We start from the raw sequence: 18,244 nt of genomic DNA, 5'->3' as shown, positions 1-18,244 counted from the left end.
GTACCAAGACCAAAATAAATATTAACCCAATGTTTAATTGGAATCCACTGAAACTTTCCAAATTGGATGTAATGATGAAAATCCAGAGACTCATAACTTGTCTAGCCACTAAGTTCAACTGCAGCACAGGAAAAAAACTATCCCAAACCTCAGCAAATAGAGAAGCTGAGTGGAATAATGAATGTTTTAATCCAGTCAAGAGTGCATACTTTATTTCCAAGCATCAACACCAGCATTTTTTGAAGGATTGGAAATTTAATGTGCTAACATACAGTAAAAGGTAAGAGTTGGTACTCAACAGAATTTATTCAGGCAATGCATTTTCTATTTTTGAAAGGATCATCAAAGACAGACTTAAGTATGTAACTTTTTACTGTACTTTCAAAGCTGCCTCATTGATGCATTTAAAGATGGATGCTCCAGGGACCAATTGACATTAAAGCATCAAAATCATCAAAGGAAATGAAAGTGGCAGAACGACCACTGGACCAGGCAAGAAGAAGGTCAGAGCAACTTTTGAAGGAGCAGAAGGTCTGTGGAGATCATGGGGATAAAGACAAATTGTAAGGGGTGAAATTGCAGTTTGGTAAAAAAAGGCAGAATACAAACTGGTTGGGAAGGAGGCAGCAAGGTCAAGGGTAGGTGTTTGCACTTTGTTTTTCATAAGTTGGAGCAAAGGGGAAGTTGGGTAGATAAAGACACAGAAACAGACGATGCTGAAGTGAGAACTCACATGGATGGTCTCTCATGGGTGGCCTCCATGTGGACAGCTAGAGGACCTATGCTCTCTGTCTTCCATGCTCTGTTGTTATGGTTTGGATATGAGGTGTCCCCTGAAAAGCTCATGTGCTAGGCAGTGTAAGAATGTTCAGAGGTGAAATAGTTAGATGATGAGAGCAGTAACTTCGTTGAAGGCTTTATACATCTGATAGATAAATCATTTGAATGAAATGCTGGGTGGTAACTGTATGTAGGTGGGGCATGGCTGGAGGAAGTAGGTCTCTGGGGAATGCCCATGGACTGTATCTTGTCCCTGGCTTGTCTCTTGCCCTTTTGCTCTCTGCTTCTTGGATGTCACAGTTGAGCACCTTCCTCTGCCATCATGTTCTGCCTTATCTTGGGCTTACAGCAATGGAGTTGGCTCACTGTAAATTGAATCTTCAGAAATCATGAGACTAAATAAGTTGTTTCTCCTTTAGGATTTTCCTCATCAGTATTTTGGTCACAGTGACAAAAACCTGACTAATAACACCTACCCTCCATACACCAATCAGGACACAACTGGTTCTGCTCTACTATTCACTTGACATCTCCCAGATTCTATCTACCTAGTGACCAATTATATCAATGATGTTTTCTTTATCTGCTGGGACAAGAGCTTATAATTTATTTCTTTCATTTTCCTCAAGATAGAATCTAGTATGGAATTAAAACAAAATATATTGATAATTAAAATGGTGAATAGAGTCCTTTCATTATCAAAAAACAATTGCATTCATATACTTAAAAATAAAAATGGAACTAGGGGTGTAGCTCGGTGGTAGAGCACTTGCCTAGCACATGTGAGGTACTGGGTTTGATCCCCAATGTAACTAAATAAATAAGTAGCCTTAATTACATTGCCTTAAGTTTCTGATGACCCCCTAACTGCTTCTGTCATTATTGCTTATTTTTCCTTTACCTATTTAATCAGTAAATTATTAAAATTATTTAATACTTTTAAAATTTCGATATTCTCTAACACTAATAGGTTGATAAAATTTTCACCTACAATCAATCAATGTGGCTATTTGGTGCTCATAAACCAAGCTATTCTTTTGGAAATTTAGAAACTCAAATCCCTTAAAATATGAAGTGTCGTGTTTTTCGTTCATTTTTCCCAGTTCAAGAATGCAACCTGTCCAATATTCATGAAAAATTTAAGTAAAGTCATATGTAAGATCACTGGAAATATTAATTATTCAAATCACAAAGAAAATTGGCAATGTTTGCATTTTTTGCAAATATACTTTTCATTTAGCTGCAATATTTTTAAATCCTAAGTACAGAAGTTTTATTTTAAAATTTTGATCTTTAAAATGACAGCTTCTCTTTTTCTAAAAGAATGTGAAGTGCTATTGTCTCTCTGGAAATCATATTAGTTATGCAAAGTAAGTGAATATGGTCTTTGCTACAGACTTCAAGATGAGCTTGATTTTGCAGGGTATGTGAATACCATTTTGAAAGAAAATTTATAGTGGCTTAGAGCATCCTTCCCTGGAATACAGATTTTTCTTTCCTAATACTTTATCTTTGCACTAGAAATATGAATTCTTGGTCAGTGGAGTGTACAAAATGCACATCTGCATGGCCAAATTCTCCTGTTGTTTGGTTTGTCTTTGAACTTTCTTTGGTTATCTTCTTGACCTGTACTGCTTTTCACAAAGTATTATATTATAGCCTCCTTTTAAGTTCAATGTCTTGTTTCTTAGCATCAATCTTTCTATATCCTCACGTTATTTCACTTGCAAGCTTCAGTTTGATGGTGTCACTCATCTGGCTATTAAGTGAGACTCCACCATAATCTTTAACTTTGTTTAATTGATAAAATGACTCCAACCTACCCAGTGAGTTAAAATAAAGATTACTAAGGTAATCATTATTGTCAGGAAGGACTAACGAAAATACTCATCTCATTTCTTTCTCTGCCACAGACCCCTTTGAAAATTCTTACTGTCAATTAGATTTTAAAAAGCCAAAGACCTTGATTTGCAGTATTTTCAAAATAATATTTATTTTTCCCTTTTCCCTATTTATTTTATATAATAGTATTGCAAAAATTACTAGTAATTTTAAGACATGTTGTTACTTTTCCCTTTAACTCTTACATTTGTTAAGATTAAGAGGAGGAGAATGTGCCAGGTGTGGTGGTGCTTGCCTGTAATTCCAACAACTCAGGAGGCTTAGGCATGAGGATCCTGAGTTCAAAGGCAGCCTCAGCAAGTCAGGAAGTCCCTAAACAAATGACCAAGATCCTGTCTCTGAATAAAATACAAAAAAGGGCTGAGGATGTGATTCAGTGGTTAAGCACCCCTGGGTTCAATGCCTGGAACCAAAACCAACCAAACAAACAAAAAACCAAAAGAGAGGAGAATGACACCAGCCCACATTGTCAAAGAGTTCAAGCATAACCATTGTTCCCAGCACATCACAAAAGGTTTTAATTAATTTGGGGTTTCAAACATATGCATCATACAAATGCTTGGCCAGAATCAGTAGTATCTTTAATATATCAAGAACTGAATGAAACAGTGGCACATGCCTGTAATTCCAATGGCTCAGGAGGCCGAGGCAGGATGATCGCATGTTCTAAGCCAGCCTCAGCAACTTGGTGAGGCCCTAAGTAACTTAGTGAGGCCCGATCTCAAAATAATAAATAAAAAAGGGCTGGGGAATGTGGCTGGGTGGTTAAGCACCCTGGGTTCAATCCCCAGTACCAAAGAAAGAAAGAAAGTGAGTTGGTGGTGTGGTGGTGGCAAGCTAGTTTTCATTCACCTATAGGAACTCAAAACTTGGTCCCAAGACTCTCAACACAAGCCCAGTGGAAAGGAGAGTTCCCTCAAAATGACTGAATTGCCCTATTGACACTGTAGGATGGGGAGTTTGATAGAGAACTTTACAGTTCTTTAGAGCATGACTTTTCACATTTTTTTTTTTTTTCAGCATTAGGAACACAAAGATGGTTGGGCCCACTCCCAGGGGTTTTGATGCAGGAGGTCTGGGTGGGACCTTGAGAATGTGCATTTCTAATTAAGACCCAGGTAATGCTGTTGATGAACAGGCACCTACCCTTTAAGAACCCCAGGTTTAAAAATATCAATAGAGTAGAGGGAAGGGAACTGGGGGGGGGGAGGAGAGGAGGGACAGGGGAAGTACTGCAGACTGCATCAGAGCAAATTATATTCCATACTTTTATAATGATGTCATAATGAATTCTAATACATAATGAATTATGTATAACTAAAAAGAATCAATAAAAAAGAAGAACCTCTGGTTTAGAAGAACTGTGGAGATGAGATGTATTTCCCACACCTAAATCTGTCAACCTGCTACTGCAAGGTGAGGTCATGTCATGCAGAGCTTCAAAGGTCAGAATTAGGAGCTTTATGAAGAGATTCAACAACAGCATGCTTACATAATTCCAGACACTCTTCTGATTACCTTGTAAAATTTAAGTCAGACATCACCTACAAAATGTGTTAGTGATATTTAGTCCCAGCTGGTCCTTATGTCTGTGCAGGTCAGACATCCTGGAGTCAGGGAGTACCCCAAGGAGGACCTGGTCTAAACCCCCTTGCTCTCTCTCTCTCTCTTTTTTTTTTTTAGATGGGGGATTGAACCCAGGAGCACTTAACCACTGAGCCATATCCCCACTTTTATATTTTATTTTCTAAGTTGCTGAAGTTGGCTTTGAACTTGTGATCCTCCTGCCTCAGCCTCCCAAACCACAGGGATTACAGGTGTGTGTGACTGTGCCCAGCTCCTCTTTTAACCACATCATAGACCTCTGTTAGCAGATAACTGCACCTCTTATTTCACTGAGAAATAGAACCCTTGTTTTATTCCTCACCTCTCTACTACACTTCCATTTAGCTAAACCTACCTATAACCCTTTTTTTTTCAATCCCTACTGATGTCCTGCCTCATTCTCCCCCTGCCCCAGTCCCCATTTAGCTCTTCCACACAGGTACCTGTAATCATCTTTTCCTAGTTTTTAAGACTCACACTATTGGCCACACTTTTTATTGGCTCCTTTTCAGGTCACAAATATACTCAGGTCCTTCAAATAGTATAATAATCAAATCCTTCCATGTTCCAGCTTTTCCTGCTTGTCACTGTTCTCTCTCTTTCTCTTCTAGAGTAGTCTATATTTTCTGTGTCCACTGTTACCCTCTAACCACATATAATCCATCCCCACTGCTGTACTGAAATGGTTCTCACTGAGGCCTCTGTGACCCTCCTCTGGCCTTTTCCATCTGTCTATTCCTTGACATCTCTGGTGTTTAACACCCTTGATTTACATTCTTATGCTTCAACACATGCTGCATCAGTGGCTCCAACACTGGACTCAATGTGCTCTTCACATTTTATTAGTAGATTTCCCCTTGGGAATAAATTACTAACTATATACTGATCATTGTCATATCTATTCTTTTAAACTCAACTCTTACCCCCAAATTTCAGTATTGCTGTGGTCTGAATGTTTGTGTCCTCTCAAAACCAATACATTGAAACTCATTCCCCATAGGATGGTATTTAAAGGTGAGAGTTTTAAGAGGTGATTAGGTCCTTGGGTTGGAGCCTTCATGAATGGAATTAGTGCCCTCATGAAAGAAGCTTGAGAGGCTGCCTGGCCCTTCTACCCAAGGAGATGTAGCAGGAATATACCATCTTTGGAGCAGGGTCCTGATCTGATACTGAATCTGCTGATGCCTTGATTGTAGATTTCCCAGCCTCCAGAACTATGAGCAATAAGTTGCATTGTTTGTAAATTATCCAGTATAAGTTATTTTGTTATAGCAGCCTGAATGGACTGATATGTATCTCTTTAATTACCTTCTAGGAATTTCTGGGCACCTCAGTTTAAACATGTTCAGATCGCTAATTTTGTACCTTTAACCCAAGACTGCTCCTCCTCTTGTTTGTCCTGAAATGATCATGTGAACCATCACTCAGATGCCAAAGTTGGAAATAGCAGAATCATCATTGACTAACTCTCAAATCAAGTCATTTGGTCACTGTGTCTGGTTGATTTTATCTCTCAGATTTGGCTTTATTCTTCTCCATAAGCTTATTGTCTTTCATCTTGATAACCAAACTAGGCTTCTAACTGGGCTTCTTATCTCTGTGCTTAGCATGCTGGTGTGGAAAAGAATTCAGACTTAAAAATGTTTTATTAACATGTATTAATTATACATATTAATGAGGTTCAGTGTGATATTCCATATATGTGTATAGAATGAATTCACTAAATGCACCAATTAAATCCAACCCAAGACCTTTGACAAGCTAGGCAAGCACTGTATTTTTGAGCTATAGCTCTGACCCAAGAACACAGGCTTTGAGATCACACAAAACTAAGTTTAAATCCCAATTTCCCCACTTTATTCACTAAGGAGAGCAGGGAAGTTATTTAAGCCCTCTTATTCCTATTTCCTCTTATATAAATTGGGATACTAATATCCACTCAGGTTTATTGTAAGGATTTAAAACATTTATCACAATGCCTACAACACAGTATGAGTTCACTAAAATGTTGGTGTAGGCCACACATGCAAATTCATCTCCCATAGTATTTCAAAGCAAACTCTTAAAATTAAATTTTGATTAATACACTTCTAAAATGACTTGCCATCACCTATAAAATAAAAATCAATCTACACAAGCAAGTAGAGACCTATATCATTCCAGCCTCATTTCCTTACTGGATATTTTCCTCCAAGCCGTTTGGATGAAAATGGTACTTGTGAGTTTGTTGACTCAGCTGCCTGGAACGTAGCCTGTTCCTCTCTTGCAAGGAAAACCACTCCAGCAAGGTTTCTGCTTCAAAGGGAGGTCCTCCCTGACAGCGGTTTAGTGATGAAATGCAATGTGGTAAGGCACGGGGTGGGGGTGGATGTGCAATGTGTTTTTATCCTTGCTCCCTTCATGTTGTCCACATTTTGATAGAATCTGTAAAGACTGCCATCTTATTCTGCACTTCAGGGCCCTTTTTAGCAACCTATCCCCATCATTTTTTTTTTTGGTGGGGTCTCATATGGTTTTCCAGAAATATCTATCAGCATTTATTTTACCCAAACCACTTAGGATTTCTTCCTTTCCAGATGTTTCCACCATGACCTCCCGTATCCCTGGGTCTCTCTGTCATGGTAAATGCCTTTTCTTGTGTTCTTAGCTTTCTCCTTGGTGGCCTGTTCTACTATCTCCTCAGGAATTCTAGCCCTACCATAAGCTCACCACCTTTCCGTCTGTCTCAGATAAAGGCCCTCAAGTAGAAGCTGGGCATTATCTGTATTGTCTTTCAAAATAGTGAGTGCGTCAGCTTCTTACTTGCTCTCTGGGGCTATTTCACTGCTCCTCAGTTCTCCAGGAAAAAGTCTTCTTTTAAGCTCATCCATCTGGCTCTATCATCCTTCACCTCTTCATCTCTCCTCCTAATTCACTGGAGAGTTCAGCATGTGGGCACTGTCTCCTTTTCCATCTGAGTCTAGCCATTATTCTTGTCCACTCCAAAGGCACATAGACACCTTGACCTTTTCTATGACCTGCATTCTCTAGTGAGTTTCATCTTCACTGAATTTCAACTACACAATACCTCATCCTTGATGATGCTGTCATTGTCTTCTTACCTTCTCCTTCTTTTTCTTATCATATGGAACTATTCCAATTGTGGATCATTAATCCAAACACCTCACTTCCTAACGATCATCTCTTATTTTACAAATTCTCTTACCCAAGTCCTTCCTTCATACCTGTTCTTTGATCTTCTGGGGGCTTCCAATCCCTTCCTCCCTTGACTTCATCCTGTCTGTTTTCATTTCCTTTCTGCTTCAGCTTACACTTTTCTTATCCATATCTCCAGATTCCATGTTCTAGGTCCTTCCATCACACCCTGCTAAGGCTTCAATCTCACATCCAGCTAGCATTCCTCTTCCATGTTTGTATTTCTGAAGAAATCAGTCCCGAAGACTGGTGCCACGAAAACGTTCTGCCCAGAGTCCGGTTTTGTTTCCCTACTCAGCTCTTCCTATCCTCCTCTTATGAGCTGAAATTGCTCGTTTCAGTACCTCCACTTCATGCTCAGCAGAACAGTTAACCTCCCAACTCCTTGAGAAAACAGCCATCATCAGAGACTTTTCAGACTTAGACATATCTGACCGCATCCTTTCCAGCTTATATTTAAAATTCATTTCCCCTGCTCATGCTAGGGATCTAGCTCACATTATAATGACTCTTTCTCTACCTTACACTTAGAGATTTTATACTCTCCATCTTCACTGGCTTTTCCATAGCAGCGATATCCTGAGTCCCTGTAGTCTTAAATAAAATAGAAAAGTCTTGATTTATCCTCACTTTCCAATCATTCTATAACCCATTATAATTTGTGTCAAATATTTAATACACCACAAAGAAACTGTATTTACTATGAACATCAGTGGTTTCTGAGTTCTAACTAATAATGGATGTATTTTGGTCCTGATGTTACTTCTCTGAAGTATTTGTCATTATTTCTCTTCTGTCTTTTACATTGTAGAAGATTTCAAACCTATTTAGAGGTAAACTAATATCAAACATCTATCTTCAGTAATTATCAATACAGGGTCAATTATATTCATCTATATCCACAAACTGCTTATTTTGAGCAAATCATTGGTATCAGTGTATTTTCTGTAAACATTTTAATATGCATTCCTAAGAAGTAAAACCACTCAAAGTGATTAGAATATCATACCTAAAATAACGACTCATAAGTATCATCAAAGGTACAGTCAGCATTTACATTTCCTCGGTAGTTTCTAAATTTTTAAAACTGGTTTATTGTTTGAATCAAGATCTACATAAAATCCATATGTTGGGATTGGATGAAATGTCTCAAGTTTTGTTTTGTTCTGTTTTGTAGCTTCTACTTCGAGGTTTTTTGTTTGTTTGTTTTTGTTATGTTTTAGTTTTTTTACAGAAGTGAAATCAGTTGTCCAACAAATTTACCCATTGTCCAAATTTGTCTGATTACATATCTGAGGTGTTACATAACATCAGGCATCTGTATCTCCTGTTGCCTTGAAATTCAGAGATCTGGAAAGTTGATAAGACTCAGATCTAATTATGTGGGCAGGCCTACTTAAAGGTGATATTATCTACTTTCTTAATTATTAAGGTGTTTCCATTTTTTCTTTTTCTTTTCTTTTATACTGGAAAAAGAACCCAGGGATGCTCTACAACAGACCTATTTCCCAATCCCACCTTTCTTTCTAAAATTGTATTTTGAAACAGGGGTTCTCTTAGTTACCTAGGCTGGAACATGTGACCCTCCAGCCTCAGCCTCTAGAGTTGCTGGGATTACAGGTGTGCTCCACCACACCCAACAGTACACGATTTTAAAGTTTAAGCCATTCCTTATTGTAAGGTTTTGCCATCAATTTGAACCAACTATGGGGATTTGTTTCATGTTACTTCAAATTTTTATGAAACCAAATTTTATTTTATTTTGTTTTATAACTACATAAAATATTCATATGGTTCTAAAGTCAAATGTACAAACAAGACAAATTCCAAGAATTCTGCTTATTGTCTTTATCTTTCATCCTATTGTCTCCCTATTATGTAATTTATGTATGTGGTTCATCCTTCCAACTTTTTATATAAACATAATTCTACACAATGACAAAATACTATATGTACTTTATCCATCTATCTTTTCTAAACTTAAAAAATATATCCTATAGATCAGTCATTATATTATGGAGAAGTCTTCTTCATTTTTTTCTACTTTGATTCACATATGCCCTACTGATGAAGACTCTGGGTTGTTTCTGGTCTTTTGCTATTCAATTGATCTTTGAATGAATATCTTTCTATATACGTCCTTTTCTTATTTTTGCTAGTTTATCTTTGGCATAGATTTCCAGAAATTGGAATTGTCTGTTAAAGCATGCAGTATTTTTAGATAGTGCTGAATCCCTTCCACACTGTAGTGCTATTTTACATCTCCAATGGCAATGTATGCAAATGGCTGGTTTCTTTCTGGCTCATCCCGGAATATGTTGTTAAATTAAGATTTCTGTCAAACTGATAGTTAGAAATAGATCTCTCAACTTGGTTTTCTTTTTTAAATTTCTCTCGTAAATGAGGTCATACATCTTTTCATCCAGTTAAGAGTCAATTCTGTCCTTCATTAACACCCATGAAACTACACACAAAATTCTAATTTTTCTCCTATTCCTTGAGTTACTTTTCAATCCCCCTTTCTGGTACCATTTCTCTTGTTTATTTTCTAAATATTTCTCTTCCTCAAGATTGAGACTTAGTGTTTCTTTTAAAATCCTCTCCTTTAAATGTGATTAGCTATTCTGACTTCTATTAAATACATACCTGGAGCCAGAGCTCACTCTCTTCTGTTGCACATGGCAAACTGCCTACTGGAGGTCTTGAAATGTTCCTCCCAGGCAGTTCAAACTCAGCATGTGCAAAGATCTTCCTCATCATGCACCCTCCTCTACTGTTCTCTAGTACAGTGAAAGCTACCACAAGTTGCCAGTTGCCCTGCATATGGAACTGGCTTCTCTCCTGATGACTTCCTCCCTTACCTTCCTCCGCATCAAAACAGTCACCAATTTCTGTGGCTTTTATCTCTTATGTGATTCTCAAATCCATCTACTACTTTCCATTTCAAACTACTGGTCTTCCTTAGACTACTGTACTTTTCTTCCAGGTGGTCTTTACTTTTCTTTTTTGCTCTCAAATATGGTCAGCATTACCTTTAAAACACAAGTAATAGAGGGCCATTTTCTAGCTTAAAAACCTCCAAAGTCTACAAAAAAAACCAAGCAGCCAAGTGATAAAACAAGACCCAAAGCATATCTTTCCATGCTACACATGTAAGTAAGTAATTGCTACAAAGCTCCAGAAGATTAATACCAAACTGATTATATGGGGGATTAGTCTTGGTGAAGGAGGACTTCAGATTTATCCTTATTTGAATCACTTGAAAAAATTTTTTAACAATTAGACTGTTTTCAAATATTACATATATTTAAAAATAAGTAAAGTGGACTGAGAAGGTAAGCTTTAACTAGCTCTGGGACAGACAGAGATAACCAGCAGGTTCTATGAATTCCCAATGCCATGTCACCCAGATGAGACTTGGTAGACAGGTGTTTCCTATAACTTCCCCAGGGAACAAAATATCATCCTCTTTCTCTGTATGTTACCTGAGAATTTCAACCAAGGTGTTCTTACCTTTGTGGTCCACAGTTTGACAGTCCAGTCAAATGATGACGTGACAAACAGGTGAGAAAAGTCTATTGCGCCCACTGCCATGTGGCAGTTAATTCCTGTCACTGGCCCTTGGTGTCCTTCGAAGACCTCACCGATGCCTGCTTTACTGTATGAAGAGCACACATGAACAGAATCTCAGTGACGTGTGCAAAGCAGTGATGGATTTAAAATAATTTATCTCGTTTTTTTTTTCAGAATTTAGAATAACCACCATATACTACCACCAATAAAGCCATTTTCAGTTATCTTGAGAAAAAGAAATTGTAAGCATGCTATGCTATTTTGGGTGATTAAAAAACAGGTTGGGGGGAATATCCTTTGAGACATCAGAATTCAATAATGAATTTTATCATTAATTTAACCATTTTCAGGAATTTTTCAAAGCCTGTCATTGTTGCTGCAGCTCTTTTGATGGAAACAAATATGCCTAACTCTCAGAAGCTTTCATTTTTATAATCAGACTGCTTTATTCTTGAGAGGGCATTTGCACATGTTCTATTTCAACTCTTTTTTGGAGAGTCTATTGGCTATAAAGCTCCATCCATTCTTGGAGGAATAATCATTCATTCTTTCAAGGAAATTTCTTGAAGTTGACATATCTAAAAATGTAACCATTTGTGGAATCCTCTATTTTGCAAAATATAACACATAATATAAATATAATTTAGAGAAAATGATGTTTTTGCTTCATTGAAACAGAAGAGTGATTTACAAATCCATTTTGTAAATTCCACAAAGGAAGGCATCTTGTTTTTCTTATTGCAGAATGTCTAGTACACAATAAGTGTTCAATAAACACTTGTTGAATGAAACAGCAGAGGAAAAGAGACAAATGCATGCCCCTCCCTTTAAAAAAAGCACATTTGAGAAATAGTGATACACATTTAAAAAATTACCCTCAGACATATTTTGTTTAACCAAGTTTGGATTACCTCTACCCCTCTATTATCACATAATAGTCTGCATGCAATTCTACATGATTTCTGCATGCAATTCTACACAATTAGGAAAATCTGAGGAAAAATACCCCCAATACTATTTTTTAAAAAATTCATGAGCATGAAATTATAAATAAGACAACTATGTACAGATTGTGAAATCTCAATATTATGTCACTAAGAGAAAAAAATGGCTTCCATTGTTAAAATATTTGGGCCCCTGAAGCACCAATAAATGTCAATGGGCTGAGCAAAATTTGAAATCACAAGCAAAGTGTGGCAGCATGTGTTCCATGTAACAGGCACTCAAAAATTATGCCCAGTGAAACTGCTAACAGCAGTTCCTCACGTGATCATTTAAATTTGTTCTAATGAACACAAGGAACTGATCTTTGAAGTGGCCCCTGGTGAGACTCCACTTTCTCTTAACAGCATCCTGAAAGGGTTTATAGGGTGCAAAATGAGGACCTTGTTTAATTTATGGAAGTGGATTTGCACCTTCTGTATGTTAGGTGAAAAATAGAAATCCCCCACTCTCCCCTATAGCCCTATATGACCCATTTAAAATTACTACAAAGCCAACGCCTGCTACTTTATGACTTTACTGAGATCTGTATTTTATATTTTGCATGGATTAACCAATGCAAAAAGCAAAATCAAGCTCGTTGTAAAGAAATTTGTGGTGTTCCCCATAGGGACCCTTCTTTCTGAACAAGAGTGCATATTCAGAGCCAAAGAATAAAAATACTCATCGTGTGAATGTTTATTCACATTAGAGGAACTAAAAAAATCCGAAAAATATCAATGTATATGTTGTAAGCTTTCATAGATAATTAAGGACTTAGGCACACTCTGGTTTAAGCCAATTGAACATGTGTCCTAAGGATTCTAATACATCTGTAGATAAATCTGTGACTTAGTTTTTGGCCCTATGTACTCTCTGTGCCTTATGTGGCACTAATGGCATTCTCCTTGTGCTTCAGATATGACACTTGTCTTTTCTACTGTCATCAGTTTCTTGAAGATAGGAGCCAAGTTTAAATGACATCTGGGTGACTCATAGCATCTAGCCATGCACACTGCTCAAAGTAGGTGAGCAGCAAATGTTTGTGTGAATGAGTAACTTTATCACATCTTCCTGTGCTGTGACAAAAACTTTAATGCATAGCTTCAGCCAGATTTTATATAGTAGGAAAGTTGGGCATGGAACTGTGAGGCATCTCTTCCTCAGTTGTCTTCAAATCACACGAGCAGGGCAAATACTGCTTGTTTAAAAACAAGCAGAAGAGCAAAAACATAACAGTGTATTATTTGAATGGAAAAATTATGGAGCTGAGCCATGGATGCTTGTTTTCTACAAATCACAAAAGCACGGAAATATGAACTTGGAACAATTTGTGGTTCCTCATATAGACTTAGATGACTGCAGGAGATGAAAAAACCAATTGAACCAGAACTATGAAAGTAAGCAGAGAAGTTAAGCACCAGCATGAGCATAGGGAGGCCACCTTTATGTTTTGCACTAAATTTTACAATCTAGGCCAACTTATTGGAGTCCACTTTATTACGACAACTCTGTCTTCCAGGGGCATCTTCTAATCTCTCAATCAAGGCTCTTATCACCTGGAAACTGCACAGTGGTTTGTGCATCCCTTATTATTCCTGTCCTCTGACTGGGAGGGTCTTAAGATATTTCATTATGGTATTTGGTTATTGTCATTTCTTTATTCCCTATTTAGATTTTTAACTCTTCGTTGTTACAGTTTAGGGATTTGGCAGGGAATCAAAAATGAAATGGACATAGTTTAGTAAGAGAAAAATGGCAGACAAATGAATAGTTATAATACGAATGTGATTAATGCTACTGTAGAAACACACAAAAGAATACACGAATTAACTTTAATTTTCTCCATGTCAATTATTATCTTAAAGTACAGATTTATTTGCTTATACGTTTCTTTAAAAAATATTTATAGCTGTCAATGCATTACTTATTTATTTATTTATACGTGGTGCTAAGGATCAAACCCAGGGCCTCACACGTGCCAGGCAAGCACTCTACCACTGAGCCACAACTCCAGCCCCTGCTTATGAGTCTTTTACCCTCAATTAGAGCATTAATTCTATGCGTGTCATATGCCTTCCTATATCTTTATGATGTTGCCTGGTGTGAGAGAAGTTCTTAGCAAGTATTCCTGCAAACAATCAATGAATAAAAGATCTGAAATTCTGCAGGATGTAAAGCCTTTCTGACTCTCCTTTGCCCTAGAGACTTAGAAAAGCTTCAGTGTGAAATGAGATCTGTGCTAGCTCTTTAATATAAAAAGAAATTAATCAAAGAAGAGAGAAATGACAGACCAAATAAAAGAACTAAGGAACACGCTGATGGAGGAGGCATGGAGGGACAGGCAATATTTGGGCATTGCTATCCCTGATGGGCACACGGTGGAAACTTGAAGGTATGTGCAGAAGATGAGGCTGGGAAGAGACAAGGAGTCTTACAGCATCTGCTAAGAAGCTTGGGCATTTTTCCACAAGGCAGGGTGAAGAACCAGAGTTACAAAAGGCTAAGGATCGGAGTGGATATGTGCCTTAAAGTAATGAAGACCTGAAGTTGTTCTTCACATGTCTTCATAAATACCTTTCTCATAATGCAAGGTGGTTATGATCCAGAATGCGATTACAGACTTTCGGAAATGGGAAACATGTCATCAGTAAGAAAACAGAACATCACCTTCCATGACGACAAGCCGTGTAGACTGTACCCTCCTCACTGCCAACCACGAAGTTATTGACGTCTCCCGTCGGGAAAGCCATTCCAGTAACAGCGACGGGCTTGGACTTGTTGTACACCAGCTCCATGCTCTCCTACCAAAACACAGTGTGGTTACATTTCCATCTGTCAACTCCTCGCCATGCCAAAGATAGCACGGAAAAATCATTTGGCTAAATCGTCTGTTTGCTTTTCACACAGCGTTACAAAAGACCCCGGCTGTGCCAGAAACCACGCTTTGCTGCCCCTGACATTCACGCTGCTGCGTATCTCTGGTTTCAGGCAGGCTGGATTTCATCAGCATGTGCTGCTGCTTCCTAAGTCAAGCAGAGATGACAGGTGGGAATTTTGAAACTAATGGTGCAGAAACTAAAGATAATACTGTAATGATTACACTTGTCAGCCCCAGGCTTTAATAAAACACACAATACCCTTGTATTTACAAACATTTTCAAAATCAATTGTTCCTGAGAATACACATGTATTAATATCAGATGTACTAAGCACATTTGTCAGATCAGAAGTGTGGGTCCTCCATGGACTGAAACCAGAAAATTGTCACTCAGGTCATAAAAACCAGATTTTGAAGTGAACTAGATTTCAGGAGGTTAGCTGGGGGTGGTGTATGGGCATAAGACTGAGAAGAGTCTTTAAATAAGTGTTTAAAATGTAAAGGAGGGCCTTTATTTTATGTAAAATTATTTGTAACATTTGGAATTAGGGAGTACTTTAAGAGACATCCTGCAGAATTAAGTTTGATGATAGTGAAAAATAATTAAGTATAAGCAATGTCCCTGAGTATTCCTGATTTACATCAGTTCTATTTTGTATATCTGAAATAATTTTTAGAAAATCATTCTGGGGTATCATATCATTGTAGTTGCTGGGGATTTCATTCTTCCTGTGTAAACAAACTAGGCCATTTCAGCCAAAGAGTCCATCAATCGGAAATGCCTGCCACAGGATGGCTGCTTAGGCCACATGGTCACTTTTCAGACTTGCTGTTCCTGAAATCCACACACAGCAAGCACATTAGCATCCCAGGCTAAAGAAGAGAATGTTGCAACAACAGGATATAGAAAACTGGAGCATACTATCTATCCCATCTCTAATGTTAGCATCAAGGAAGGTGATGTCTCTTGGTCATCCACTTGGGAGGGGTAACTCTGGGCTGCCCCCAGGTCTCCCTGACATCCATGGAGGCCACACCATGAAACTGGCCATTATTGTGCAGACAGGAGTCTGTAGGCAAGCTAACACCAATCAAAAGGGTCTCAGAGCCCCCATACCACTGGTTTTAACCTAAACAAATACATGTTAAATCAGTGAAATGAGAAAAAAATATAAAAATTATGTATACATAAATGAAATATATAAGAATTCCTAAAGAGAGGGTTTGCTCTTATATCTGTTTATAATCTCCATGCTTTAAAAAGAAAACAATACATTGCTGAGAATTTTAAGACAAAACATAAAATACCCACACACAATGCTGAATCTCTATAATAATCAGCACATAGGTGCTTAAATTCTAAGTAGTTTATTTGAACTATTTCTTTTCCTCTAAGATTATATAAAGAACATGCTTAGCTATAGTATTCTGTACATCTGCATTTTTTTTGTTTGTTTGTTTAATAGAAATCTACTTTTTTTTCTGGTTGTATACAAAGTATATTCACACCAATTTGTGTCTTTATACATGTACTTTGGATAATAATGATCATCACATTCCACCATCATTTATAACCCCATGCTCCCTCCCTTCCCCTCCAACCCCTCTGCCCTATCTAGAGTTCATCTATTCCTCCCATGCTCCCTCTCCCTATCCCACTATGAATCAGGCTCCTTATATCAAAGAAAACATTCAGCATTTGGTTTTTTTGGGATTAGCTAACTTCACTTAGCATTATCTTCTCCAACTCCATCCATTTACCTGATTTTAAAGAGACTTCAAGAAGGTTCTTTACAGTCTCCACATACATTTTGAAATTGTCATGTCCCCTAAAATTGAGTGACAGATATTCTAGAGTTGTTATTCAGGAAAGGGGACAGGAGTGTTAGAACTGAGCATTGTCTCCTAGGTATCCTTCACAATTTTCTGGATATTTTCTTGCATTTTTTCAAAGACTATAACAATGTTATAGTCTTTTAGTTGTTTTTTAGTTGGAGGATAATGAAGTACTTTTTTCATGCAAAGAAGTGTGAAAATGTGACCAGTGTAACTCCACATCAGGTACAATCACAAGAATGATAAGTTATACTCCATGTACGTATGATATGTCAAAATGCATTCTATTTTGTATAACTGAAAAGAGCAAATAAAAAAGATGGAAATAATAAAAAAAAACGTGTGTATGTGTCTCCTGTGTGTGTGTGTGTGTGTGTGTATGTATCTCAGCATGTGCCTGTACACATGTACATTCTGAAAGTTGTGTCTAGAACCTGCTTCCAGCTTCCTCTCCTACTTTTGCTCCTTTGTTTGGTTTCCATTACTGCAATCACTAGTGGTTTGGAAACTCTGGAACTTTTTCATTTTCAGCTTCTCATTTGTTCAGCAAGGACCGGCATGAGCCATACTGACAAACATTCCAGAGGAAAAAAAAAAACAGACGGTTTAACAAATTCTTCATCCACACAGGCAGTTGTCAGCGGGGACAGGGACAAGCAAGGGCTTGGGTTTCTGTTTTGCCGGGATACCTTTCCTTCAAGGCAAGTCCCCTTACGGGATTGCTCTGCTGAGCTCCAACCTCATTTGCATCTCTCTCACAGTGCTGTAGGGCGAGTACAATTCATACCACAGGCAACTTCCATAATTACTACGCTTTAAAATGGATTATTTCATTTTCACTTGAAACTGACCTAAGGATTAAAGTATTACAATAATTACATGATTTGTGGTAAAGGAAATGGGTTTTGGCTTCAGGAGGAGATTGCTGAAACCAGGCCCCACTCTTTCAAGGGCATCCATTGATTTTTAGCTCCTATAGGATGTGAGGGTTTGGCTTCTAGGAACCGTGTTCCATTAAGTAGGTATCTTTTTAACCAGGATGCTCTTATGTTTAAGGGAAAACAAACCCACCTGCGGAGTTGAGAGCATGTCGAGGCTCCAGGAACACATCTTACCGTCCGTGGAGACAGTGATGAGGTTATGAGCATTCTGGGTGCCAACGACATTTACACAGTACACGGGATGCTGCAAAAACACAAACTTGGGGAATCAGGAGCAGATCCGAGCGGAAATGAGTGTGTGTGAGTGTCAAACACTTCACTCTGAAACAACAATCATGAGTGACATAATCCTACTGGAATACAAGCCTCAGGTCAGTTGCCATTTTTGATTTCGACCTGAGTTCTCTCTAAAAGCTCTGACAGCAAACGTAAGAGTGGAAATACTTCCCAAGCCTCACCTTGCTCAGTCAGAAGCAATGCAGTAGCAGTGAAGGAAGCGAGGGCAGATGAGGATTGATGGGCACAACACCATGGCGGGGGGGGGGGGGGG

The 18,244-nt window shown here is 38.1% G+C and overlaps 1 protein-coding gene across 5 annotated transcripts in view; it reads right to left on the bottom strand.

The window, feature by feature from the left end:
- Dync1i1 (dynein cytoplasmic 1 intermediate chain 1) overlaps window positions 1–18,244 on the bottom strand; it is a 264,774-nt gene that overhangs the window by 45,059 nt on the left and 201,471 nt on the right. For all 5 annotated transcript variants that reach the window (XM_048785965.1, XM_048785968.1, XM_048785966.1 and 2 more), the window contains 3 exons: window positions 17,825–17,938; window positions 14,707–14,840; window positions 10,996–11,140 (listed from right to left, as the gene is read on the bottom strand). In XM_048785965.1, coding sequence (XP_048641922.1) covers window positions 10,996–11,140; window positions 14,707–14,840; window positions 17,825–17,938 — 393 coding nt within the window. The remainder of the gene's footprint in view (window positions 1–10,995; window positions 11,141–14,706; window positions 14,841–17,824; window positions 17,939–18,244) is intronic.

This window comes from Marmota marmota, unplaced genomic scaffold (genome assembly GCF_001458135.2).
Source record: "Marmota marmota marmota unplaced genomic scaffold, marMar, whole genome shotgun sequence".
Taxonomy (NCBI): domain Eukaryota; kingdom Metazoa; phylum Chordata; class Mammalia; order Rodentia; family Sciuridae; genus Marmota; species Marmota marmota.
This window is presented reverse-complemented; position numbering and strand designations above follow the sequence as displayed.